The sequence below is a fragment of the Carassius gibelio genome, chromosome B13 (assembly GCF_023724105.1).
Source record: "Carassius gibelio isolate Cgi1373 ecotype wild population from Czech Republic chromosome B13, carGib1.2-hapl.c, whole genome shotgun sequence".
Lineage (NCBI taxonomy): Eukaryota > Metazoa > Chordata > Actinopteri > Cypriniformes > Cyprinidae > Carassius > Carassius gibelio.
In genome coordinates, this window is record NC_068408.1 from 13,209,237 (window position 1) to 13,235,778 (window position 26,542).

Consider the following 26,542-nt stretch of genomic DNA (forward strand, 5'->3'; position numbering starts at 1 on the left):
TTATGGTTTTCACAGCAGTAGCTAACGAATGTAAATTGCGGTTGCCATGTTGCATTTCAGTAAGAGATCACGTGAGCGGATATTGATCGAAGTTTCTGATCAGAGATTTATGGTCGTGCTGGAGGGAAGCGTCGATTATCCGAAGTTGTGTTCTTAAATGCTTGATTTAAATGTCGGACTGGGAAGATGAGTACGATGCGGATGGTGTGGCGAATTCAAAGCCGTTAACGTTACCCGTTCAAACTGTAACGTTACCGGTAAAGTCATTGAGGCCTCCGTCTCCTAGAGGCGCGCGGAGCAGAGAAACCACGAGTGGCGGCGCAAAGTTTGGTGAAGGCGGAGAGCAGTGGAGAAACTGGAGGGACCGAGACTCTGAATCCAATGTTTGTGACGGAGCAACAGGTAAAAATAACATATACAGTCGTTTCGGGACTGGACCTACAGGGTGTCGCGTTGGTGGAGACAGATCAGGCTCATCACCGACAACTCTCAGTGTGGAAAACTCTTTGGTCGGGAGAATAATAGGTGAGATACAGGTGTCTGTGGAACATTTCTTCATGCAGCAGTTATTTATGCTGTGAAGCGCTGCCTTCTCTAGTGATGTCTAGTGTTTTTCTAACAAATCGGTTGAAAATCTATCTATCAAATATGCGGCTCTATCGTTTCGAGGCAATGGGCCAAATCAGACTCATGAGTCGACAACCGATGAGTGAAGCACTAGTACAAAGAGGATTTGTAGCGAAACAATTATAAAAAAAAAAAAAAATGGGTCCACTGAAAATAATTTATAATATAACAATACAGATTCCGATAATGGCATATCTAGGTATTTGCTTAAACTAAAGAATGACTGAATTGTGAATTACAACGGTTCAAAAGAACCGATTCGTGGAAGTCACTTCGGTTTCTGTTCGTCTTCCTAGGTCGAGGTGGTGCGAAAATTCGGGACCTCGAAGAGAGCAGTGGAGCATCGATAAAGGCAAGTTAAATACGATAATGCTACCATAAATGTTGGCAGTAATAACGTTTGGAAATCTCAGAAACACCTGTAGTATTAAAGTGTTCTGTCGCTACAACTTATTTCCGTCAGTTAAAAAAAAAGTCACTTGCTTCATTCCTGAATGATTCAGCCGTGTGGGGCAGTAAATGCCGGGGGGTTCAGGGGAAATTCCGCGGATTTATATCCCTGGATGTTCATATCTAATGAACATTTGTTTTCTAATTTATTAAATATTGATGAAAATCTCTCTCTCTCTCTCTCTCTCTCTCTCTCTCTCTCTCTCTCTCTCTCTCTATATATATATATATATATATATATATATATATATATAAATATAAATACTGGCTTTATATCAGCCATCAGCCACCCTGCTCTCTATGATTTCAGCATCGGCCAACAAAAAGCCAATGTCGGTCGACCACTACAGTAAACGTAATGCAGTACAGTTGGAAATATTAAAAATGGAATCAGCTGTTAAATGTAGAATATCACAGAATCTGACAAAATTTGAATAAAAAAAAGAATTTCAAAGGGCCCTATGTAGCTTATTATAAAGCTTCAGTGATAAACTATTTTTACATTTAAATATATATACCCGTATTTTTCAGACTATAAGTCGCACCTTAGTATAAGTTGCATCAGTCCAAAAATACGTCATGACAAGTAAAAAATATGAGTCGCACTGGACTATAAATCACATTTATTTAGAACCAAGAGAAAACATTACCGTCTATAGCTGGAGAGGGCCCTCTGTTTATTAGGGGTAGACTACAGGAGCACTGAGCAGTAGTGATGCGCGGGTCTGGGTTTTTTCCAAACCGCAGGTCCCGCTTTTATGAAATTATTTGGCCCGCCCCGCAAATAAAGTAAAATTTCTTGACCAGCCCCGTGCATCAGGGACATCACAGAAGTTGCGTTGCTACTTAGACCTTCGTATCATAACCTTATCGATATGGGCTATAGGTAATTGCACTATGAGGGTTCGTTCGTGAGCAAATCTTTTAGGTGAACGAATCGTTCTTATTCACGTAATCCACTGACCATAGACCGTAAAAGACGAATTTCTCGTTCAATAAAGTTCCTCCCAAAGCAGTGCGCGAACGCGGCGCTATTAGCTCTGTGAACTGTTTCATCCTGTCAAAATAGTTACTCAAGATGTGATGGAGCATGTGACTTGTTGAATGTACTGAACGATTACGATCTTCTCGTAGGTGAAAGAGTTGAATGAACTGATACATCTCGTTCGCGAATGAAATGAGAGTATACAGGGTCAGTCGGCCAAGCATGTAAATCTCGGATCAGCAATCAGAAGATACAAAGCGCAGTTATCGGTGCACATACTCTTGTTTTCATATTTGGAATACAGAACATAACTCCAAGTTTAATCCCCGAAAAAACCTCGTGCTTTGTTAATCTGAACAATTTATTTAGGCTATTTATTTAATGCGATCATGTACACATAAAGCCAAATCAGTTTTTGTCACAAGTAAATACGTTCGTTGACTTAAGACATAACACATAAGACACTCTTTTTTGCCAACTGCTGTCGTATTTGTGTAATATGAAGAAATGGTCACTGAACGAAACAGTGAATGAATCATTTTTGTGAACGAACTGAAAATCAACGAATCTCTCGAAAGAATCAAAATATCCACCACTAAATTCCATGCAACATAAATGGATTTTTTAAAATGTTGTTTTTAGTGACCTGCCCCAACCCGCCCCGCAATAAAGTGACTATTTCTTAACCTGCCCCAACCCGACCCACGCATCACTACTAAGCAGCATTAGGGCTGGGTACCGAACTTCGATGCCTTTATGGTATCGAACGAAAAACTTCGATACTATTAGTATCAAAAAATTATTTATCTTTCGGTGCCAAATTTCGGTTCCAAAAGCCAAGCGGACGTATTTATTTATTTATTTTTTGCCAAGTGGCTGTGTCTGTGTGAGCTTGTAGCATACGTGCATGTAAGGACTTAAATTCGCCGTGAATGGCTGTCGACCACCACGTGACTTGACGGGGAGGATTTTTGAAGATACTTGTAGTCACACAACACAAGTGTAGTTGTTTTTTCTCAAAACGTTTCCGTTTTACAATGTCAAAAAGGTCTAAAGTGTGGCTACACTTTATAAAAGTGGATGCCAAGTCAACAAAGTGCAACATATGCGATAAGTGTATTGCAGCCAAAGCCGGCTTGCCCTCCCTCCCTGTTTAGTTTGGTCTATTCCATTGTGTATCTTGAAACACGCCCCCTATCACGTTGTCTAAAAAACAGAGAGAGAGACAGATTTATCCGGTACAGGGAATTTCTCTAAGCAGCAGGCCACTGTATACGTTCACTTAAAACATAACCGACTGTGTTTACGAGAATACTTGCAGAGACAATTATTTTTATATAATTGTATGTATGTGTTCATTCAGAAGCTACGAAACGCGAAAGATGAATTCATTATCTGTACACGCTAGGGCTGCACGATGTGTCGTTTAAGCATCGATATCGCGATGTACGAATCCACGATAGTCACACCGCAGGATGTGCGATGTAGGATGTTGTAGTTTATCAGTCAATCATTAACTGTATGGGCCAGCTGCTCCCCGGCCCTTGACGAATGTGATTCACGGATTAATTAAACAGCTTAACCATCACAGAGTGAAAATTTATCATTGACAGGACTGAAAAACACATGCAAGTTTAACAGAGAGAGAGAGAAAGAGAGAGAGAGAGAGCGCGAGCGCGAAAGAGACGGAGAGAGAGAGCACACATGAGAGAGACATGGAGAGAGAGAGAGAGAGAGAGAGAGAGAGAGAGAGAGAGAGAGAGAGAGAGAGAGAGAGAGAGAGAGAGAGAGAGAGAGGAGAGAGAGAGAGAGAGAGAGAGAGAGAGAGAGAGAGAGAGAGAGAGAGAGAGAGGAGAGAGAGAGAGATTTAACAAAACTTTTATTACAACACAGTGTACAAGACATTACCTAGTATTTATCATACCAGACTTTTACACCAAAGTATAAATGTACAAAATAAAAATGAAAAAAATCACAGCACAAAAATCAATTCGCCTTCAAAAACAGAGCAGAGAGCCTCCTTGTAGCACCAAATACATTCAAATGTAACAAAATCATCAATGGACTTATAATATAAAAAATCTACCATAACTCTTGACTTCACCAGGTTAGAAAACAAGGCAACCATATTCTGATTAAGATTCTGTTCTATTTTCTTTTTCCTACTTAAATAAATGGCCAGCTTGGCTTGGCCTAGAACAAAATTCAGAAGCTGACAGACAACACTTTTTTTTCTCACATACTTGTACCCCAAAATAAATGTCTCCAGAGAAAAGGTCTCATTGCACCTCATAAAAAACATCGCTTACAACTTCAAACAAAGGTTGTAGTCTACAACAATTCATGAACACATGAAAAATGGTTTCTCTAGTAGAGCAAAAAGGACATCCAGAGTCAACTTCAGGGTTTAAAACTGACACAAAAGCGTTAACCGCAACAGCACCATGAATGATCTTCCACTGTAAATCACCTGTTCTCTTGGTTAACGGTGGTTTATACAAAGAACTCCACTCAGGCTTTACGCCTTCGTCCAGTTTAAAAACATCACGCCAGGGAGTATCAACTCTTGCACTTAAGACATTTTTGCTAAACACTAAAACACAAGACCTGTACAAAGATTTACCAGCACTTAAAAAAAAGTCTTTACACAGAGATGCAGAATTTTTAAAAAAGGGGGAAATAATCCCTTCAACATTTATAGCCAAAGATAAACGAGGAAAGGAGTCTTTGGGATTTGCAACACAAGAACCTACACAATATTCCGTTAACAATTCCATTTCAGTTGTTTCAAGAGCAGCTTTCCATTTCATGAGCAACTGGTTAACAAGACGAATAGACCTGATTCCCAAGTGTTGAGCTAGAGCTACTTCATCCTTGAAATCTGGCCCCACAATGCTCAGTAGCTGACTCAGAGTGAGAACGTCATGTCCCACCAACACCCTACTGAGTCCAGGAAAACAGGAACTATCCATTAAATCCAACCGGGCGCCATGGATTAAAGGCTCTTCCAGTAACCAGAAAAGAGAAGGTGAGCTATCTGAACGCTGGACAAAAAAGAGACTCCAAACTTTAAAAGTATTCTTATAAAAAATTGGCAACTTAGAGGTGTCCAGTTTTAGGGGATCCATTAAGAAAAGTGCTTTGTCAAGTCCCAAACCTGCAAAGCTCCGTAGAATCAGGCATGAAACAGCGCGCCAGTTACAGTTTGAAGGTCCATCCAGCAGTCTTTGCACAAACTGCAACCGAAAGGCTGCAATCCTGCTTTGAAGATGCATTAGTCCTTGTCCACCCTCCTCCTTAGGCAAAAACAATACATTTTGTGAAACCCAGTGTAACCTATCCCAAAAAAAGTTCACCATGAGAGTCTGAATTTTTAAAAGTAATTGCAAAGGAGGATCTACACAGGCAAACCTATGCCATAAGGAAGACGCCACCAAGTTGTTAACAATTAAAACGCGTCCTCTATATGATAATTTTGGAGACAAATGCTTCCACTTGTCTAGGCGTCCTTTGACTTTTTCAATTAAACCTTCCCAGTTTTTCTGTACTACTGTCTCCTCACCCAGAAAAACCCCCAAATATCTAAATCCTTCTTTTCCCCACTGTAAACCAGAAGGGAGTTGTGGTTTTCCACCTTCCCAGCTTCCTATCAGAAGGGCTTCACTCTTATTCCAGTTTACATTAGCGGAAGACAAGGTTTTAAAATCTCCAAGCAATTCGAATAAAACCTGCACATCACTTTGCTTACTAATCATTACTACTAAATCATCAGCATACGCTGATAATGAAAAGTTGCAATTACACGATGGCAAAGAAATACCCTCTAGTTTCAACCTAATTTGTTGTAATAAAGGCTCTATGGCCAAAGAATAGAGCATACCAGAAAGGGAGCACCCCTGTCTAATACCTCTGCAGGCTTTAAAAGGAGCACACAAACCACCGTTAACCTTGAGAATACTCTGAACGTCACTATAGAGAACTTTCACCTGATCTATAAAGGTTTTGCAAAAACCAAAGGCTTCCAGAACTCTCCATAAATAAGTGTGCTCAACGCGATCAAAGGCTTTCTCTTGATCTAATGATATAAGGCCATAATCTAGATTTAGCCTCTTAGAGACATCAAGAAGGTCACGAATCAGAAAAACATTATCAAAAATTGACCTCCCGGGGACGCAGTATGTCTGATCAGGATGAATTACCTGGTCCATAACCTCTGCCAATCGATTTGCTAAGACCTTAGAGAGCAGCTTGTAGTCGCCACACAGGAGGGAGACCGGTCGCCAGCACCTGATGTCCGTCAGATCACCCTTCTTGGGTAGGAGAGTCAGGACCGCTCTGCGGCAACTCAAAGGCAGAAACCCTCCGGCTAAACTGTCATTCAGTACCTCTAGCAAGTCCTCTCCAATCTCTGACCAAAGGGACTTATAAAAGTCAACAGGCAGACCATCAATCCCTGGTGCTTTTCCCAGCGCCATACCTTGGAGGGCTTTAACCAGTTCCTCCATGGTCACAGCACCTGAGATCTTTGCGTTGACTTCCTCCGCCACTTGAGGAAGATTTTTTAAAAAAGCACTGTCACACCTATAATCTGGACTCAGTTCATTTTTATATAAAGACTCATAAAAATTAGCTGCTCTCTTACGGATATCCTTAGGGTCAGTTAACAATGCTCCAGATTCAGACCGTAAGGCATGAATAACTCTATTCTGCCCATTTTTCTTTTCCAAGCTAAAGAAAAACCTTGATGGTACATCCATTTCATTTATGCTTAGAAAACGTGACCTGACCAGAGCACCCTGCGTTTTAAGCCCTAAAAGGTCAGATAGCTGAGTCGTCTTATTTTTTATAAGAGACTCCACCTCAGGCAAGTGAGCCAATTCTTGCAATTTTAAAATATCAGTCTCTAAGGAGCTCAAACTCAGGGTTACCTCTCTAGTGACGTTCTGAGAGTATTGTTGACATAGTTGCTTTATCTGGACTTTCCCAAAGTCCCACCATTGCTGCAGTGTTCTAAAAGAATTCTTTGTAGTTTTAAACATGCTCCAAAAATATTTAAAACTTTCCCTAAAACACTTGTCATCCAATAAAGTGGTATTTAAGTGCCAATAGGCACTCTTTGGCTTGATAGAATTAAAACAGATACCACACTGCACCATACTATGATCTGAAAGACCCGATGGAATAATAAAACAGCTCTCAACAATACTCCCATGATGTTTAAAAACATAAAACTTATCCAGTCTTGCTAAAGAAATTGTGTTACCACGAACATGAGACCAAGTGTATTGCCTTTGCTCTCCATTAAGCTGCCTCCAAATATCAATTAATTCATGTGTTTTTTTTAACTGAACAAGACGCTGACGTGAGGGTACATGAGGTTCCACATGATTTCTGTCCAGATTAGACTCTGTGCAATTAAAATCACCACCCAAAATTAAATACTCGTCATCAGCAACATTTTGTAAGATAGAAGACAAAGTACTTAAAAAAAGCATTCTCTCAACAGCTGAAGTTGGTATATACACACAAATAAAAACAAAGACAACATTTTCAAAAGAGGCTCTTACTTTTAAAAGTCTACCTTTAATAACCTCTTCAACCTGATAAGAGTGTGGGCTGAAACCCTTAGCGAAGAGAACAGCGACTCCACCACTAATTGTGGTATTGTGACTTAGAACAGCAACCCCATTCCATTCCACTGCCCAATCAGCAGCATTAATAACATCAGTATGTGTCTCTTGTAACAGCATAACATCAATTTTTTTCTGATGAATTATTTCAAATAATGCTGCTCTTTTATACATATCTCTGGCACCATTCACATTCAGAGTAGCAACATTAACGTGACACATGCTTAAAGAAAAGAAAAAAAAGAAAAACAATGTCCACAAAAAAACCCCACTAAAAGCCATGGAATTAGGTTTCCCCCCTATCCTCATTACTACGCTCAGAGTTAAGTTTCCTCACTATTTTTTTTAACCTGTAGACCTCTTTATTTGTAAAGGATCCCTCCATCATGAAAGCCTTAGTATTCTCAACAAACTGCTCTGTATTAGGAAAAAATTCATCAATGCACACACCCCTCTTATTCTTAGTAGCTCTAAGAAACAGTTTAATATCATCAACCTCGTAATGACCAGAAAAATCACTCTGAGAAAGACAAACACTTGAATCAGATGATGTACTATCACTTTCCGTATCTTCATACAACTCACTTTTATCTGATTTTTTTGCGTGTCTATCAATCCCAGTTCTACCAGGCTTCCTCCTCTTTAACGGGACTTTAAAATCTGCCTGCACTGTTTCCACTGGAATGACGTCACCTACGCTCTCCACAGCAGGCTGCAGCTCAACATCGAGAGCATCGTTTAAATGCTTCTCTGTCTCAATAACGGCTCCCCCCTCCTGAACATTAGACACAACTAATGTAACATCAGTAACTGTGCTTTCAGGCGCAGGTTCTTCAGTTACAGCGATCGCAGGAACACCATCACTTCTATCCTCTGAGATTTGTAACCCTGTCGCTGACTCACCCGGAGTCTCGTCAACCGGCTCCGTTTCAGCACTAAGGACATCGCTTCTGACGTCACCACCACCTGACACATTGGTTGAATTTTTCCCGGGACAATCACGAATTAAATGATTAGTTTGTCCACAACTAAAACATCTCATGTTTCCCGATGTCACGTAAATGATGTAATCATAGTCATCCGCCCGAAAGTGCAAAGACAGATCCATATCAGCATCATCATTCACTACCATGTAGACAAACCGCCTAAATGAAACGACATGCTTCAATAAAGGCGATCCACCACCGATAGGGATCTTTTTAATGGGAGAGACAAGTTTTCCATAGCGAGACAAAGCCTTACCTAGTATCTCATCACTTAAAAACGGCGGTACATTAGATAGCGTGACTTTCTTTGAAGGTGTTGACAGCGGAAGTACAGCATTAAACAGATCATCAATAACTATTCCTGCCTCAACTAATTCATTAGCCTTTTCAACAGTACTGAGAAATACCACAGTGGCATTATTCATCCTGGAGGCAGACATAATGTTTTCATGCCCAACTACCTCTCCCACTGCAAGACAGCACTTCTCTACACTAACCGCGGACGCCACTTTCACGCCATGACGCCGGGTCAATGAACCCAAACAACACCGTGCGTGTGGGGCCGTCATGCTCCCGGTAAGGTGGCACGCGGCCCAAAACAACTACAAAAAAAACCCCAAATCGCACAAAAAAAAAAAAAAAAAAAAAAAAAACAATCAAACGAAAGATCAGAAAAAAAGCCAGAAAGAAAAAAGATTAGATTTACTCAGACTCACCGAAGAGCTCTCACCCACACGCTCTGCACACTCACGCTCGCACCGGAAGTGAAAGTGAGAAAGAGAGAGAGAGAGAGAGAGAGAGAGAGAGAGAGAGAGAGAGAGAGAGAGAGAGAGAGAGAGAGAGAGAGAGAGAGAGAGCGCGCGCGATAGCAAGACTGAGAGACCGAGAGCGAGCACATGCGCGCGCGACAGATAGAGAGACAGAGAGAGAGCGCGCGAGAGACAGAGAGAGAGCGAGCCGTCTTCAAACAACAAGAGCGCTGTCTTGCTCTCTCACCCTCGCGCATAATTAATCAATTGACATGATGGTGTCGATGTTTAAATCATTTAAAATGAGAATGTAAGTGTGCTCACCCCATTTTTGTTTGTAGGAAAAAATATCGCAATACATCTTGCAGAAAAATTAAATATTGCAATGTCATTTTTTCCCAATATCGTGCATCCCTAGTACACGCATTGTCTGAAATGCAGCGCATGCTTTGAATGAATGAGTGCAAGCTCCCAACGCGCACTAATTGTTTAAATGCTTGAATCAGCAATATTTAGAAACGAGTGCAAACAATCCGCTACGATCCGTTTCACCCCTTCAAGCGAGTGAACAACGCGAATCAAGCTAGGAATGTTACATCACTATTCACGATAGCCCATCGAACTGGAAAACACAATAGCCCCGGGACGTGAGGCTAGCGATTTTGCAAGCCCTGCAGCTCAGATCTATACAGTTTGTGAAATACTGGTTTCCACACTAGTTTCGCTAAACAACAAAAAAAAAAAATTGACTCAAAAGAATCATCGGTTCACTAATCGGATCATGTACTTGTATTACCGAGCCAAAGATTATCTGTTATTGAACATCTCGAATGAATAAAGACTTCAAGTTCATCTGTAAAGCACATAAAGCTATCGTTTGAGTTCATAAACTTCAATTTCATGCATGATTCGTATGGATCTGCTGACTGAATGCAGAGTGTGAGTTCTAGAATAATGTTTGTGTCTTGATGAGCATGTATCGTTCACTAGGAGTCGCTAAATGAACAGCTGCTGTTCCTTTTTTTTTTTTTTTTTTTTTTTTTTACGGAGGATCAGTTGCCATATTGGTTAAAATCCCCAAACTCTTTACTTAAATATAAAATTAATGCATGACCTCAAAACAGGAGCGTTTGCGTTATGATGTGGTTGGCTGCTGTGGGCCAGAATGTAAGGCTGTGCGATATGGACAAAAAAAAACTCTCACGATTTTTTTTATCAATTTTGCAATTTAGATTTTAATCACGATTTTGTCATAAATGCATTCAGTATAATTTTTAAACATATTTCCAAAAGAAAACCAATGAGAGCTTTATCAAATGTCTCTAGAACAGACATAAGTCAAAATAATCACGAAGTAAAGATGTCAAACAAAACCGTGTTCAGGAATCTTTTTTTTTTTTTCTCCATGCATTGGTCATAGAGCTCACTGTAGCGGTACCTCAGGTGCCGAAACTGAGGTATCGAAATTGGCACCGGATCGAAAGATTTTGAACAATACCCAGCCCTAAGCAGCATAGACCGCCCTCTCGCGGCTGTAGACGGTAATGTTTTAACTTGATTAATTTCTCTTGGTTCATGTCAAATTAATTTTTATAAATAAGTCGCACCTGACTATAAGTCGCAGGACCAGCCAAACTATGAAAAAAAGTGTGACTTATAGTCCGGAAAATATGGTTATAATAACAACAACTAGTTAAATTAGTTGGACACAGTACCCATGTATTCTTTTATTCTAGAAAAATTAGCATTCTGTCATATTCCCATTACCTGTTTCTCACTTGGATCTAACTCTCCCTGTTCTGTGGTCTCTTCATCTCCTGTCTAGTAAAGGAACATGTTTGAGGACACAGAACTGGTTTCAATGCAAACTCTGATGACATGCCATTGGCCTAATTTTACTGATCTAAAGTACTTTTACCATGTGAATTTTAGAATATACTGTATGTAGCTATCCATACAACTTACAAGCTTGTTCTCCTCTGTCCTCTTCCTCTTAAACTATTGTAGGATTCTCATCTCTGTGTGAACATTTTGACTAATGTTACTTCTACATAGTTTATGGACGCGTATCAATGGCACATTGAATTCACATTAGCTAATTAGCTATCATTTGCCTGTTTTACACAACATAAAATTAACAAAAAATTGCTTCTAAGTAGGCTAAATTTGACAGTTTTTAAAAATACAATAAAACTAATGATCAAACTGAAAACCAGCAATCTGCCATTTCATCGGCTGAATTAGCCTACTCCTACCTCAAATACAAAGTGCGTCTGTGAATAATATTGTTGTTTAACGTTAGTTGTAACATTAAAATCAACCGTCCAAATCTGTTTGCCAGATCCAGCTGCTGTATTCCAGCCCAAAAACTGTTAAAAAAAAAGTTATCACTAATCAGTATTTATTTCAGTATTTTTACTTCTACGTTTTTCTTTCCTACTATGTTACGGTTGGTTACATTTTTACATTCAAGAAATAAACACAGGCTGCTGAAGCATACATAAAATAAACCGTTTTATGTGCATTAGCACCACCAGCATAAACTGAACTGCTTGCGTCTTGCGGAAGAACATCGTAGCCGGAACTACTTCTCTCTGTTTGTCTATGAAGAATCACAAAGGTACTGGGTTACTCCACCGCGGTACCCCCGAAGCAATCTAAAATAGTCCGAATATAAACACTTATTATAGGTGCACCCTAGTGATTCAGGACAAGCTAAAAACACGGTTTGGAAAATGGATTCATGGTGTATATAAATTTTTCTACATTTTGAACACAAACAAAGCTACGCTCTGTCTAGCAGCTCTGATTGGTTGTTTCTTACCGGGAGCGATGTATTTTCTGCAAATGGCAATAGGACCACTGGGAGGACCCAGAGGAGCTTGATTTTTTTCACAGATTATCGGTCTCATATTCTACTGTCAGGACATAATGACAGGTTTAACAAATATGTAAAAAATATATTTTTACAAAAGTTACCTACTGCAGCTTTAAGCCTTTAATTTCATTTTTAAAAATGTAATTATGCATTTAAAAGTTTCAGAATATATTAATTTGGAGACTCTGAAACTGGCAGAGATAGGCAAGCAATGCAAAACAAAATCTGACATTGGGAAATAGTGAAGGGGACAAAACTTACATTTTGAAATGTGGGGGGGGGGATTGTTTTGACCATCCACAGTTCCCTTTCACGTCACACACACACACACACACACACACCCATATATATATATATATATATATATATATATATATATATATATATATATATATATATATATGTGTGTGTGGGGGTGTGTGTGTGCGCGCGCGTGTGATATATATATATATATATATATGTATGTGTGTGTATTATACCAGGTACAATAACATGGTTTCACAGCACATACATTCATGATTTATGAAAGAACTGGAATGTTAGCTGTAAAGCAACTCTACAGAAGAAATAGTGTCATTATTCATCTCAACCCAGATTCAGTGTTGATTCAGTTAAGTAACTGTTAGTGTTGAACAGTTCATCAATTATGCAACAACTTAATTTTCAGCTGTAAAAGAAGCTCTGTAGCTCTTAGGCTAGCACCATAATTAATTTCTGACAGTAGTGAAAATGAGACTCAATTGTTCAGCTGATTAAAAGGGAGAAAAATTGGATGAAACTTGATAAAACTGCTTTGACAGTTGTTTTGTGTAAATTATAGGATTTAACCATTTACAATGTGAGCCATTGTAAAGACTGTTAAGTTCTTCCTTATTTATTTTATTCGTTTATTTGACAGGGACCGTGCACAGTTCAAGCCCTGTACCAGAGTTAGCTGTACAGCTAATTTACATCTGTGATCCCTGGGAAAGGAAGATTAAAAAAAACAAGAACAATGTAGACAATACTATTAAAACGGATAAAAAACAACACGTGACAAACATTACTCGCATATAAACCAAATTACAGATATAGATACACATTCCATGGATTAATGATCACATAATTGATTCGCCTTCAGCCAAGTTTTTAAGGATATTTTACAATCTCTAATATAAGGTGGAATAAAGTTCCACCTTTCTACTTCAGAAAAAGAAAAAACTGATTGTCCAAATTTTGTCTTTCTAAACTGGGTGTAACAGTGACCTCTTACAGAAGCCCTGGTGACCCTTACATTTTCTCTGCAAAATGACACACATTGCTTGAGTGGTATGCTTTTGAGCATTATAGTTAATATACTGTATCCTTCATTTTTGTCCATGTTAAATTCAGTATGGCATCTAACATGATTAAGGTCTATAAAAGGCAGTAGTTTCATCACAGCTTTTTTAAGTTCAGTGTCAGTGTAACAAAGTACATAAATTACTTAATGAGCAGATCTACAAAAGACAATAATGTCCTTATCATCGGGTAGTTTCAGTAGTATAGTCAGATCCATAATATTTTCTGAAAAGCTGCCTTGAAGCTGTTGTCTTTTACTTTAATTCCGAGAACGTTCTTCCAAATTCACCTATGTTTTCAGAAAATAATAAGGCGTCATCTGGGCTTTGAACAACTCGAATGAGTAAGGGACAGTTTTCTTTTACATGGTATTTCAACAATTACTGTTTAAATGATGAATGATAGATAAACCGTGGTGCACATGAAGCAGAGGTACTTGTCTTTGGAAGCCGTGATGCTCAGCTCAAAGCCAAAGACATGATTGAAGATCTGGTGCATGGGAATTCTGTCAGAGGTCCTGGATGTGGCAATGGTAAGAGCACAGGAATCACTAAGCTACTATAATGTATTGTTTTATTGTGTTGTTAATTAGTTTGACATTTTCCATTTCAATCTCCAGGTAACAGCAATGCAGGGTATCAGAATGACTCCTGCTGGCCAGCTGCTGCTGTACGAGCTGTGGCTGCAGCTGCCCCAACAGCTGCACCTATTGACTGGACTGCACTTCGAGAAAATCGGGACAAATATGAAGCTATGAAATGGCAAGGTTAGTCTCTAGTGGCACAAGATTGATACATTTACTCATACTCCAGTTGTTTCAAATGTAGGACTTTCCTCATTGAATTTACACTTTATTTACACACTTTTAAGGCAAAAATTTTAACGAGTAAGCAATTTAGTTGATGTAGTGTATGGAATATATAGTAAGATATAAAATACTACATTAAGTACTATACCTTATTAAACAGTCATCTTGTCTTCTGCAGATCTTCCCCCTCTCAAGAAGGATTTCTATATTGAAGCAAAATCAGTGGCAGTTCGCAGTGCAGAAGAAGTCAAAATCTGGAGGTAAAAGTTGTATCACCTTGCCTTCTTCACATTAGCCCACAGATGGCAGCATTTATCTACTCATAACAGTGCGTCTGAATGCTCTGAGATGAATGTACTGTGGCGTTCTTGGGTATAATGTTAGTGCTAGTGGTTAAGGCTTTGAGTGTGTATTTTTCATTTAATATTTTTGTATAAGTGAGAGAAAAAATTTGCAAAGTGCTTTGTCAGTCTTTTGTAGGACTGTCAAAATGGCTGAAAACTACATTTGGATTTTTGTACTTAAATATTATCGATATTTGAATTATATTCTAATTTAATTAAGAATATTGAGAAATCACACTTAAAATTGGACTACCTCATATTATCCAGGTTTTCCTGGTTCTTCAAAGGAGTTGTCGAGGAGAATACATTTTAGTTGTTTTAAATCATTTTGAAGTCATCTTGAAAGTTTGAGAACCACTGTGTTATAGCGAAAATTAGAAATGCAACTTCTTTCAAAAAGACAATAAATGAAAATGTATGTCTTTGATATTTACAAATAAACAATAATCTAAAGGTACTGAGCGTTAGTGCAACACTGCATATTTGTATTGTTTTTGTGCCCCTGCTCTTCTCTGCCCAAACAGAAAGGAGAACAACAACATCTTCGTGGATGACTTGAAAGATGAGGAAAAAAGAACCATTCCCAACCCAGTGTGCACTTTTGAGGAGGCTTTTGCTCACTATCCTGGAATAATGGAAAACATTGTCAGAGTGGGATTTAAAAAGCCAACTCCCATTCAGGTATCCTGAAGAAAGCATCTCTTTCATGTATTTGCTTCTGCTCTAAATGTTAAGTTTGATATGTGGGGATAACTGTAATCCTGGTTATTTTGTCTCATGTTTCAGTCACAAGCCTGGCCCATTGTCCTGAAAGGAACAGATCTGATTGGAATAGCCCAGACGGGAACAGGCAAAACTCTGGCCTACCTGCTACCTGGCTTTATTCATATGGATGAGCAACCGGTGTAAGTGTCTTCCAGAGTATCAGTGCTCCATATTTAATCTTTTTTATTAACAAAGTATTAATTTTTATTTATTTATTTACACTGTAGACGGAGAGACAGGAGAGATGGCCCTGGCATGTTGGTTTTGACTCCCACTCGTGAGCTGGCCCTCCAGATTGAAGCTGAGTGCAACAAATACAGCTACAAAGGATTTAAAAGGTGCTGTAGCCAGTCACCTTAAATCAAAATGCTCTGCAACATGCATTAAGAATTAATCCTGATTTTTTTGTCTTTTTGCTCAAAATTCTTCTCATTACTGTAGCATCTGTATCTATGGAGGAGGTGATCGAAAGGCCCAGATTAAACTAGTGACCAGTGGTATCGACATAGTCATTGCCACACCAGGACGATTAAATGATCTGCAGATGAATGAGCTCATCAACTTGCGCTCCATCACCTATCTGGTACATTAATGACAAAAATGCATACTGGGCCGGTAATGGTGCATTATTTTTGTGAGCACTTAAAATCTACTTTTTAAAAAATAGGTTTGAGTTTTGTAAACATTTGTTTTTTGGTTTTCCCCCTGTTTCAGGTGTTGGATGAAGCTGATAGAATGTTGGACATGGGCTTTGAACCTCAAATCATGAAAATCATTCTGGATATTCGACCTGACAGACAAACTGTTATGACTAGGTGATTGGCTCATTGGTTTGGTTCTTTTGAATGGTGTATGGATGAATTTGACAGTGACTTTTAACTTATGTTGCATTACATTGTTTGTTGCTCCAAGAATGCGGAAGGGTTATTTATGTCTTAAGTTACAGTTCATTTTAAGTGTAACAAACATATATCTGATGTCATCGTTCGGCATCTGTTGGTGCAGTGTGAACTAAACTTAAAATGCAGATTTAGGACTAATATTTTATCGTTTGTCGTGAAGTTTGAATATTTGTACGATTGCCATTTTGCTATGTACATCTGTTTATTTATTTTATTTTTTTTGTATTACAGTGCCACCTGGCCAACAGGTGTCAGGCGGCTGGCCAAATCCTACCTGAAAGACCCCATGATGGTTTATGTGGGCACCTTAGATCTAGCGGTGAGTGAGCGGTTACAGTAGAGTATGTATTTAAAGTGGGTTACATACAAATACACAGCTTTTTCTGTTTAGCCTCCTTATTAAAAGTCCCAAGTCAATTCCCCTTCTGCATCTCTGTCTCCCTCAGGCAGTAAACACTGTTCAGCAGACAGTTCTGTTCGTGCAGGAGGAAGAAAAGAAAGCCTACGTTTTTGACTTCATTGACCAAATGGAGCCTCAGGACAAAGTACTAATATTTGTTGGGAAAAAAGTGAAGTGAGTTTTTCAGAGTGAGACTTAAATGAGAAAAAAACTTTATTTTCTTTTTATTCCATGAAACCAGATAAAAGAGGAATTTGTCCAAGCACACTTTCATGTTCTACTGAAATGATATTGCGTAATATAATTTCTATTATGATCACTTGATGTGGTAATCAGTCTATGCACATTCCTTTGTGTGCTTGAGAAAGGTGTTGTGGGGAAATGCTGCTCTTTCCTAAAAATGAAACTTGGCATTTCTCCACTGACAAAGGGAGTGGCCATTTAATATGTGGTCATAAAAAAAATATTCTCCACACCCCTGTAATACTACCACCTTTTGTGGTCATTAAACGGTTTTGCAAACATAAAACCAAATGCTCACTTTGGAAGGGGTTCTTTATTACACTTTCAGTCTGACAGTTTGATTTAGTGCTTGATCTTGATTTGGCATTTCCATAATTGGAATCAACTCTACAAGAGCCTCATGTATTGTGGATCATTTTAATAGTTATTCTACTCTAGAGGTACTGTTTGAGGAATCGTTCATCCTAAAACCATCAAAAAAAAAAAAAAAAAAAACTGACCCTGACTACATTACTCTATGCCAAACTTTTAGATTTAATGTAAATCCATAAAGCAAAACTGGTTAAGAATGTCTGGGTCATCAGATTCTCACTGTGATTTCTCTTTCCTGCTGTTGCATAGAGCTGATGACCTCTCCAGTGACCTGTGTCTGCAGGGTGTAGCGGTTCAATCTCTGCATGGAGACCGCGAGCAGTGTGACAGAGAAGAGGCACTGCAGGACTTTAGAGATGGTATGTTAGTAATAAATAAATAGAAGGGTAAAATATGTCATTTCTGAGACACCAATAACACCAGAATTGTAAAACTGCTGACCCCATTTTCCTTTAGACAAACAAGTAGTTCCAAACTCAGTCATTCAGTCAATGTTGTTTTCCAGGTACTCAAACAAACACTGTTTGGCTAGTGGTGCGTAAAATGCAAACTTTATGAATATTTTCGGTGTAGTCAGTGACTGTACTGAGCCCCTTTAGATTTAAATTGAAATTGATCTGTGAGATTTCCATCTGCCTATCCATGGCTTCTGTCAAAGGTCGCGTGCGCATTCTGGTGGCCACTGACCTGGCCTCACGTGGGCTAGACGTTCATGACATCACGCATGTTTTCAACTATGACTTCCCTCGGAATGTGGAGGAGTATGTGCACCGTGTCGGGAGAACTGGGCGAGCAGGGTGAGTGAAGCAGTGAAAAGTGTGACTGAAATTACAGTTACAGTAAAAAGTGTGATTATGCAACCATTCAGGCTCTATGTAAATGAGACAATGTCTTGACTCAGGAGGTCCGGTGCATCTATAACCCTGGTAACAAGAGAGGACTGGAAAGCAGCTTCTGAGCTGATCACCATCCTGGAGAGATCTGGTCAGGTAAACACACCTGCTGGCGTCCACTCCTTTCATTATGTTTATTGAACTCTGCTATGTAAAGAATGCAAATCCTCAACATCTGGCTGATTAGTAAGAAATCTGAGGCTTCTTACAATAGGTTGTTTTTGTAAGCATGCAGGTTACACGTGTATGATATGAAAATAGGGATGTACTGAAATGTCTGTCACCTTTTTAATTAACCCCTTACAGTCATTGGGACACATCTTTCTTTGTATGTATTGTGAGAATCTCATGGAGAAATCTAGACTAATAAAAACTTTAATAGGTATCCACAATATATCTATGGTCATCATTATCTGATAAAAGAGACTTCTTAATGTCATCAGTATCAATCGAGTAATTAAAATAGTTAGAATATTTAAAACTGAGTAAGTCAAAGTATAATGGGCCCCTAATTTGTGTACTGCAGATACATTTACTTTTAGAAAATGTATGTTCCATTGTACATATGTAGTGCAAGTCTAGACTAGTCTAGATTTTTTTTTTAGGACTTTCCAAATTCAAATTGATATTATTGCATGCACAGCAATTGCATTGTAATTAACAAGAGTTTCAAACAAAAGCTATTTTAAAATTAGCATTTTTTTATGATTTGGATCAGTGTGTCCAGTTTTTGCTTGATCCACATATCATATGTGTGGAAAAACAACTGTTCATTGCAAAGTTTGTATTCAAAGATTTATTTGTCAAATGCTTAGTTTGGATGAAAGTGAAATCAGATCTCTTTTGTTTTTCAACGTTTCAAAAGCCTCACCTCAACCTTTTGCCAGTAAAAGGTCTTAAAACAAATTTAACTGTAAAACGAATTACTTTTTGTTGTGTATAAATAGAATAGAGAGAGAATGAATCATTCCGTGGAGATTTTCTTTAGTGTTTTTATTATATACGTATACAACATGCTAATGGAGAATCTGGATAAAGGAAAGCATCTTTCCTATCTTTAGGATGTACCTGAAGAGCTGGTACTAATGGCTGAACGTTATGAAAAGCACCAGAGGGAGAAAGCAATGTTTGCGCCCAGGGGCAGAGGTGGAGGAGGTGGAGGAGGAGGAGGGGGAGGAGGACGGAGAGGTAGTTTCAGAGGAGGCTCAGATCGGTGGTTCTGATAGCTTGAAAGGTAATATTTGTTGCATTATTTTGTCTTGGTGTTTCACACCAGCATGAAGATTTTTTTATTTCACAACAAATTTGTTAGATTAATTAAAACCTCATTCAACTAAATTTAAGTGTTTATGAGAAATTTCTCAGCCAAATGTGTGTGCTTTTAAGCATTTGTATGTGTTGTACCAGCAGTAGTTTTAATCTTTAATTGTGTCTTTCAGGTTGATGTCACTATACTTCCTGGAGTTCATTCATAAGCTTTTAAAGTGTTGATCCTCTCTTTTGTAGAGAGCCTGTTAAGTCCTTGTAACTGACCATTTAAGTTCTGCTATGTTTAAGAAACCGATTCATTTTGCATGCATGATATATTTCTTTAATATAATTTTTTTCCACTGTTCATTTTTTTTTTTTTTTATTGTTATCCTACATTGATGTGAGGTAAAATGCCTCCAGTTGTAGATGATGTAACAATCTTGTTCAGCTAAATCCATATCAAATAAAAGCCTATAAAACTATTTGGAATATGTATTAAGCAACAATGGACTGTCAAGATGAAAGAACACATACATAAATACAATATACTGAAAATCAAAATTAACTGAATATTGGAAAGTTGTTATTGCACTGAAATTCAACTGCATTTGCCAGGAAATCACAGCTACTCTGAGAGGCTTGATGTAAGAGATTATGGGATGGAACGAAAAAGTTAGGGAGATGACGAATTCTTAGATATTTCACAAATTCTTCCAAAAGCAGCTTGAAGCAGTTGGCCAGCTGACTGTAAGCCCACTCGTTGTCAGTTCCCCTTGTGGCACAAGCATGAAGAAGGGTGGTCTTTGCATGATAGGAGCAGAAACTGGACATCTTATTGGATTTGGAGTCAACCTCTTTGAGCTGTTGAAGAAGATACTTCAGGAGCTTTAGACAGTCCTTCCTGTAGAAGTAGAGCAAAGTTCCTTTATTTTATTGTAAATGTTGTGGACTTAGCGAACGCCATTGTATTAATGCAAACAATGAAGCATCATCACAACAGACAGTTTCTGCACTTAAATTTTACCAGCATCAAAGCTTGGCACAAGAGGAACAGAATAATAATTACCGGCAACATTTCTGTCCAACCTCTTCACAGCATGTCTTGGAGTGGCCATGTTTATTCAGAATTAGTTTTTCGACGTGCGAAAAAGAAATTCGCCAGGTATCTGTGAAAAGGACATTTTTCCAAATAACTTCTCAGTTTTTGAAGTGCCACAAAACCAGTCATAAGGGTAAACTTTTCAAAATTTAAAACCCTAATAAGCTTTTCATTGATGTATGGTTTGTTAGGATAGGACAATATTTTTTTTAGATAAAATTGCCAATTAAAGCTGTCCAAACGAAATCCATAGCTATGCATATTACTAATCCAAAATTAAGTTTTAATATAATTTCGGTAGGAAATTTACAAAATATCCTCATGGAACATGATCTTTACTTAATATCCTAAAGATTTTTGGCATTAAAGAAAAATAAATCATTTTGAACCTATTGCTACAAGACTGGTTTTGTTTTCCAGGGTCACATATATATATAAAATAAAAAAACTGGTTATGATGATAAACATTATACCTTTTGCAACAACTCCATCATGCTCCGTGTTTCCCTTTCCCTCATATTTAGGCACCAGGTAGAATGGTTGATGCTTCATATTAGCTTTCTCCTTCTTACCAAGCCAGTTTTCTATTTTGAAGCCATCTTTTGTAAAGTCTGGCCAGCTTGCACGATGAACCTTGAGACCAAGAACGAAGTCTACAGAAATAGTCTTTCCGTTTTCTCCCATTTTTATTTCCAGTGTCACTGCAGGGCATTTAGGCTTTTTTCGCTGTATCTCAATTTGGTCTACAGAATGCAAAAAAATATAAATACAAATATTATGGATTACATAAACTTAGCCACCATGTTAAGATGTGTCTTGAGAACTAGTTTGACATACTAGCAGTTGCCAAGGGCTTATCAGTCTTAGTTTTCCAATAGAAATAAAACCAATCTTCTTTTCATTACTGAATAAAAAAAGCTATGACCGGTCTTGAGGGGGAAAAATTTATTAAATTTTTTTTAAGACTAGTCTAAACTGTTTATGCAACCAGTCCCAGCCCAGACAGCAAGCAGTTTTGGCCCAGATCCGGCCCACATCTGGCCCGCATGGATTTCACGTGGGCCAGATGTGGGCCGAATCTGGACCAACACTATGTTGCTGTCTGGGAGAATGCTTAAATGGTTGTAGCCTTTTGGTTTAGAGCTGGTGGGAAGGATTACTTTTGTTTTTGTTTTTCCCCAGGGGTTGAATTAAATGCAGAGGGTAAAGTATGAAGGTAAAATGACGTCATAAAGATTTGCATACGCAGGGTAATTTTTGCGGAAGTGTACAGAAGACTGTAAGCGTAAATTAAATTTGCATGCGCAAGAGAAGCTTTGTAAAGGTGTAAATCGCGTTTCAAGCGTAAGAAAAAATGATTTGCAGCATTTTACTGTTACTTGTAAGTGTAATTCATGTATTGTGAAACTGCAGCTTCATGCTAAAGCAAAATAAATATGATCTGCATGCTTCTGACTTCCATTTTTCCGCGCTTACACTTCTGGCACGTTTCTTTCGCCAAAAGACAGTCAAAAGCACTGCAAGCCTGTGAACGGTGATTTGCAAGCGAAAACAACAGTTTAAAGAACTGCAAAACAGATTGACTGCATAGAACCAATCTGTAAGTGTAAAAAAACAAACTGTTGCAAATGTCTAAATGAGCTGTTGTGCATGTGGGGCAAAAATTTCCCGAAATAATCCGATATGTACAGCTCCGTCTTTCTTTTCTTTGCGCTTACAATTTTGGCACGATTCTCTCACTAATTTAGATTTGCAAGCGTGAGGGGGAAGGCGGGGCCACCTTCCTCTTGTAGCCAATCAAATGAGCCTCTCGCTGACTCTTAATTTACTCTTATCTGATTGGTTCAATAAACACATCATACGCCTAGACCAAGACATTAACCAAGACATTCATCTTCATTTAGTTCAAAATAGTTCTTGCTGCAGGAATGGTACTTTTAACGTACACATACAGTAAAATAAATAAATAAAAATAACAACTTAATTAAAAACATGCTCCTTTCATAAGCTGTGTTCATACTTAATTGTGAGCTAGTTTTAACATTATTTGATTTGGCTTTACATTGAACTTTCATAATCTGCTTACACCACTGAACTGATGTTAAACTTTATAATCAAAATGATGTTATGTGACAATGCTCAACACTATGATATCAGAGTGCTATACTTTGTAAAACCTTTTTACCATGCCAATAAAGCTACTTGAATATGAATTTGTCAATTTTTCAGACCATGTTTCTGTTTATGGTATTTAACACTGATGATTTCATGTGACTGATCAAGCTATATGAAGCAAAAATGAGTAACAAAATGCTTTGTGTCCAGATTTGACTAATGCAAAAACTTTGATAAATATATCTTAAATAATGTCTAAATATATATCCAAATTCAAGTAACTAATTACGTGGGAATCCAAAGTTTCCAGCCATTATAGGGAACACACAGCCATATATTTATATATAGAGAGAGCTAAACCACGATAGTATTACACATGATAAATGGTGTACAAGTTAAAAAATAAATATTTAAATAAATATTTTAGTAATATTTTGTAAAATCCCCTTTTATTACAACATGTTAAATAAAACATTATTTCTGTTGGTACAATTATTATTGAACCAAATTTGTGTTAAAAAAATGGATCAGTAGATACGTACAATTATACATGTATTAGGCTAGTGCAGATACTAGACTTTCAAGTATAATCCATAACAATATAATATTACAATAAACTAATATTTCATATAGCCTGTTGAGGAAGAGAAGGAAACTACACAGCCTCAAATTCAGTAAGAACACATAGCCTAATGGTACACAACTTATAAAATATCATGTTTTAATTAAGTTGTTATTTTTATTTATTTATTTTACTGTATGTGTACGTTAAAAGTACCATTCCTGCAGCAAGAACTATTTTGAACTAAATGAAGATGAATGTCTTGGTTAATGTCTTGGTCTAGGCGTATGATGTGTTTATTGAACCAATCAGATAAGAGTAAATGAAGAGTCAGCGAGAGGCTCATTTGATTGGCTACAAGAGGAAGGTGGCCCCGCCCTCCCCCTCACGCTTGCAAATCTAAATTAGTGAGAGAATCGTGCCAAAATTGTAAGCGCAAAGAAAAGAAAGACGGAGCTGTACATATCGGATTATTTCGGGAAATTTTTGCCCCACATGCACAACAGCTCATTTAGACATTTGCAACAGTTTGTTTTTTTACACTTACAGATTGGTTCTATGCAGTCAATCTGTTTTGCAGTTCTTTAAACTGTTGTTTTCGCTTGCAAATCACCGTTCACAGGCTTGCAGGGCTTTTGACTGTCTTTTGGCGAAAGAAACGTGCCAGAAGTGTAAGCGCGGAAAAATGGAAGTCAGAAGCATGCAGATCATATTTATTTTGCTTTAGCATGAAGCTGCAGTTTCACAATACATGAATTACACTTACAAGTAACAGTAAAATGCTGCAAATCTTTTTTTTTGATTTACACCTTTACAAAGCTTCTCTTGCGCATGCAAATTTAATTTACGCTTACAGTCTTATGTACACTTCCGCAAATATTACCCTGCGTATGCAAATCTTTATGACGTCATTTTACCTTCATAGTAAAGTTCTGCAGTTGATGTGTTGTGAATCACAAGTAACAATTTACTGATTCAGTTGAAACGTGCTTTATATTTTTGAAAATAGCAAAATTTTCACTAAAACTAGTTTAATTTTCGTCCTCATCTCGTAACACTAAAATTAAACATGTTTATGAATGTTTCTGTTGTACTTTTTCTTAAATATTATATATATATATATATATATATATATATATATATATATATATATATATATATATAAATATATATATATATAAATATTTCTCGGGCTACAAGGACTAAGCAATGATAACCGACGGTAAGAACTGCATTATGGGTTAGTCGCAAACGGGGAACTTTTCTCAGAAAGCCTACTAGGCGTATTTTGTTCAAATGTTTAATTTCTACTTGATGTGCCAAAGAGATGTTTCCCCCAACTTGATTTTCCATTTACACTTATATTCCTGTCTGTAAATGGTCGAAATTGCCGCAAGTGTTTTGCTTTTACAGGCTCGTTCAAAGTCCAACAAGAACTGGAGCTAGATAAGTGTAGAACGTTCGAAATATTAAAAATTATATTTCAAAAGATTCGCATTTAAACGTTTAAGCTTAAATCATACATTATATATTATGAGTTCATTAAAAGATTTACAATAACAAATAAATACTTGTTTATTTGGACCTACATGGAAGTTTCTCCACAGCCTTCTTGACGGCGTCTCTGAATTCACTCATCATTTCGCTGGCCTGAATGGTCTTGTCTTCATTTAGAAATCTGTCCAGAGGATGTCTTGTCGGATGTCGTTTCAGTGCAATACTGTAAAATGCTCCGGCCTCATCAAACTCCCGAATGTCCACTCGCTCCACAGGAATAGTCAGCATCACATCAAATTCATCTGGTTCACAAATCTAAAATGTGACGAAGCAGATGCTGGTTACTTTGAACTAAGCTCTTTTTATAAGCGTTAGGTGATTAGAAATGGCATGACCATATAATCGTAATATTGCACAAACGTGTCCGAACACGAATATTATTTTACTTCTCTTATGGAATAATTGGATATACCTGAAGGCATTTGTTATACGTTGTAATTTTTAACTGTGCTTAAACTTGTCATTTCAGTGTCATGTCCTGAAAACAAAAAACAAAAGTGTGCATTGAAACGAGAGAAAACGCTTGATTTTTCACATATGACAGGCATCTGTGAAATTTCAAGCGCTTTCTGGCCTGTTTTTAATCTAATATCACCGAGTATTATCTTTGTTTGGACATGCTCTGATGAGTGAATGCCCTTTTATGTTGTTAATAATAAGATGTTTACATGCCCTGCAAATCTGATACAGAATGATGAGTGCCGGAGATGTCACTGCGTCACTTACTTTAACGTTTTCATAATAACTTCCAGTTCGTAACCTCTCGATCTCTTCACACCAGGTGGTGTTTCGTTTCAGGAATGCAATGACTTTATCTGTTATGTCATTAACACAACTGGACGCATTAGACCGCTCGTTCTTCTTGATCTTTAATTTGTCAATAGTTGCCTTAAGAACCTTTCCCAGTGTGTCGTCGACTCTCTTTGGGGTTTGTTCTGCGCTTTTCTCTTGGCGATCCGGGCTGTGCGCACTAACCGCTGGAGAAGCGTCCTGAGAAACATCTGTTTTAATAGCGGATTCATGCCGCTGCCTAGGTTTTGCGTCCAATTTGCCTTTAGAGCTCTCCAGAGATTCTTCTTTGTCATTGTTTAAAAGATCTCTCTCCTTTTTTCTCTGACATTTTGGTGCTGGTTTTCATCGGATTTACTCTGATGCTTTCTCTGTGCACTGTCTTGTTTCTCATTCTTGCCAACATTGTTTGCGTTTTTGGGAACAGAAGCGCCGTTTTCTTCGTGCTTACTCTCGGAGTTCTCCGAAGACTGTCTGAGATCTCTCTGCTTCTTACTCTGTCGATTATCCTGTTTTGGTGTTGATTTGTCATGAGGTTGCTTTCTGCTTCCCAGTTTTGGCAGCTTGGCCTCTGCGCGCTCCGGAGACTTATCCTCCCTGTCAGTCTTCTGCTGTTTACTCTTCTCATTTGCATTTGCTTTTGTTTGAGTTTTGGCTTTGGGTTGGTCAGGGTTTGTTGCGGGGAAGCTGCCCGGTTTTCTCGGGCTGTTCATGATGGCTGGTGTGTGTGCTGCGTCTCGCGCAGTTGTGCGTTAAATGAAGGTTTCAGTTACGGAGAAATGTGACATCAGGCTACAGGTGCTTGTACTGTGCCAGC

General features: G+C 38.1%; 2 protein-coding genes across 2 annotated transcripts; one reads left to right on the top strand and one right to left on the bottom strand.

The window, feature by feature from the left end:
* Nucleotides 1–58: 58 nt before the first annotated feature.
* On the top strand, nucleotides 59–20,085 carry ddx43 (DEAD (Asp-Glu-Ala-Asp) box polypeptide 43). The gene is made up of 17 exons (XM_052573330.1): nucleotides 59–525; nucleotides 924–979; nucleotides 14,031–14,157; nucleotides 14,245–14,391; nucleotides 14,612–14,693; nucleotides 15,302–15,458; nucleotides 15,564–15,682; nucleotides 15,770–15,880; nucleotides 15,984–16,125; nucleotides 16,257–16,357; nucleotides 16,676–16,763; nucleotides 16,891–17,018; nucleotides 17,709–17,818; nucleotides 18,118–18,256; nucleotides 18,361–18,448; nucleotides 19,414–19,586; nucleotides 19,792–20,085. The coding sequence occupies exons 1-16, from the start codon at nucleotides 171–173 to the stop codon at nucleotides 19,573–19,575; spliced, it is 2,112 nt and encodes a 703-aa protein (XP_052429290.1). The 5' UTR covers nucleotides 59–170; the 3' UTR covers nucleotides 19,576–19,586; nucleotides 19,792–20,085.
* LOC127970662 (cyclic GMP-AMP synthase-like) lies at nucleotides 19,932–26,532 on the bottom strand. The gene is given in 6 exon segments (XM_052573331.1): nucleotides 19,932–20,504; nucleotides 20,670–20,769; nucleotides 21,176–21,445; nucleotides 24,969–25,191; nucleotides 25,663–26,066; nucleotides 26,069–26,532. Coding segments are annotated over 6 exon segments (1,707 nt in total). The 5' UTR covers nucleotides 26,439–26,532; the 3' UTR covers nucleotides 19,932–20,164.
* Between the last annotated feature and the right edge of the window lie 10 nt (nucleotides 26,533–26,542).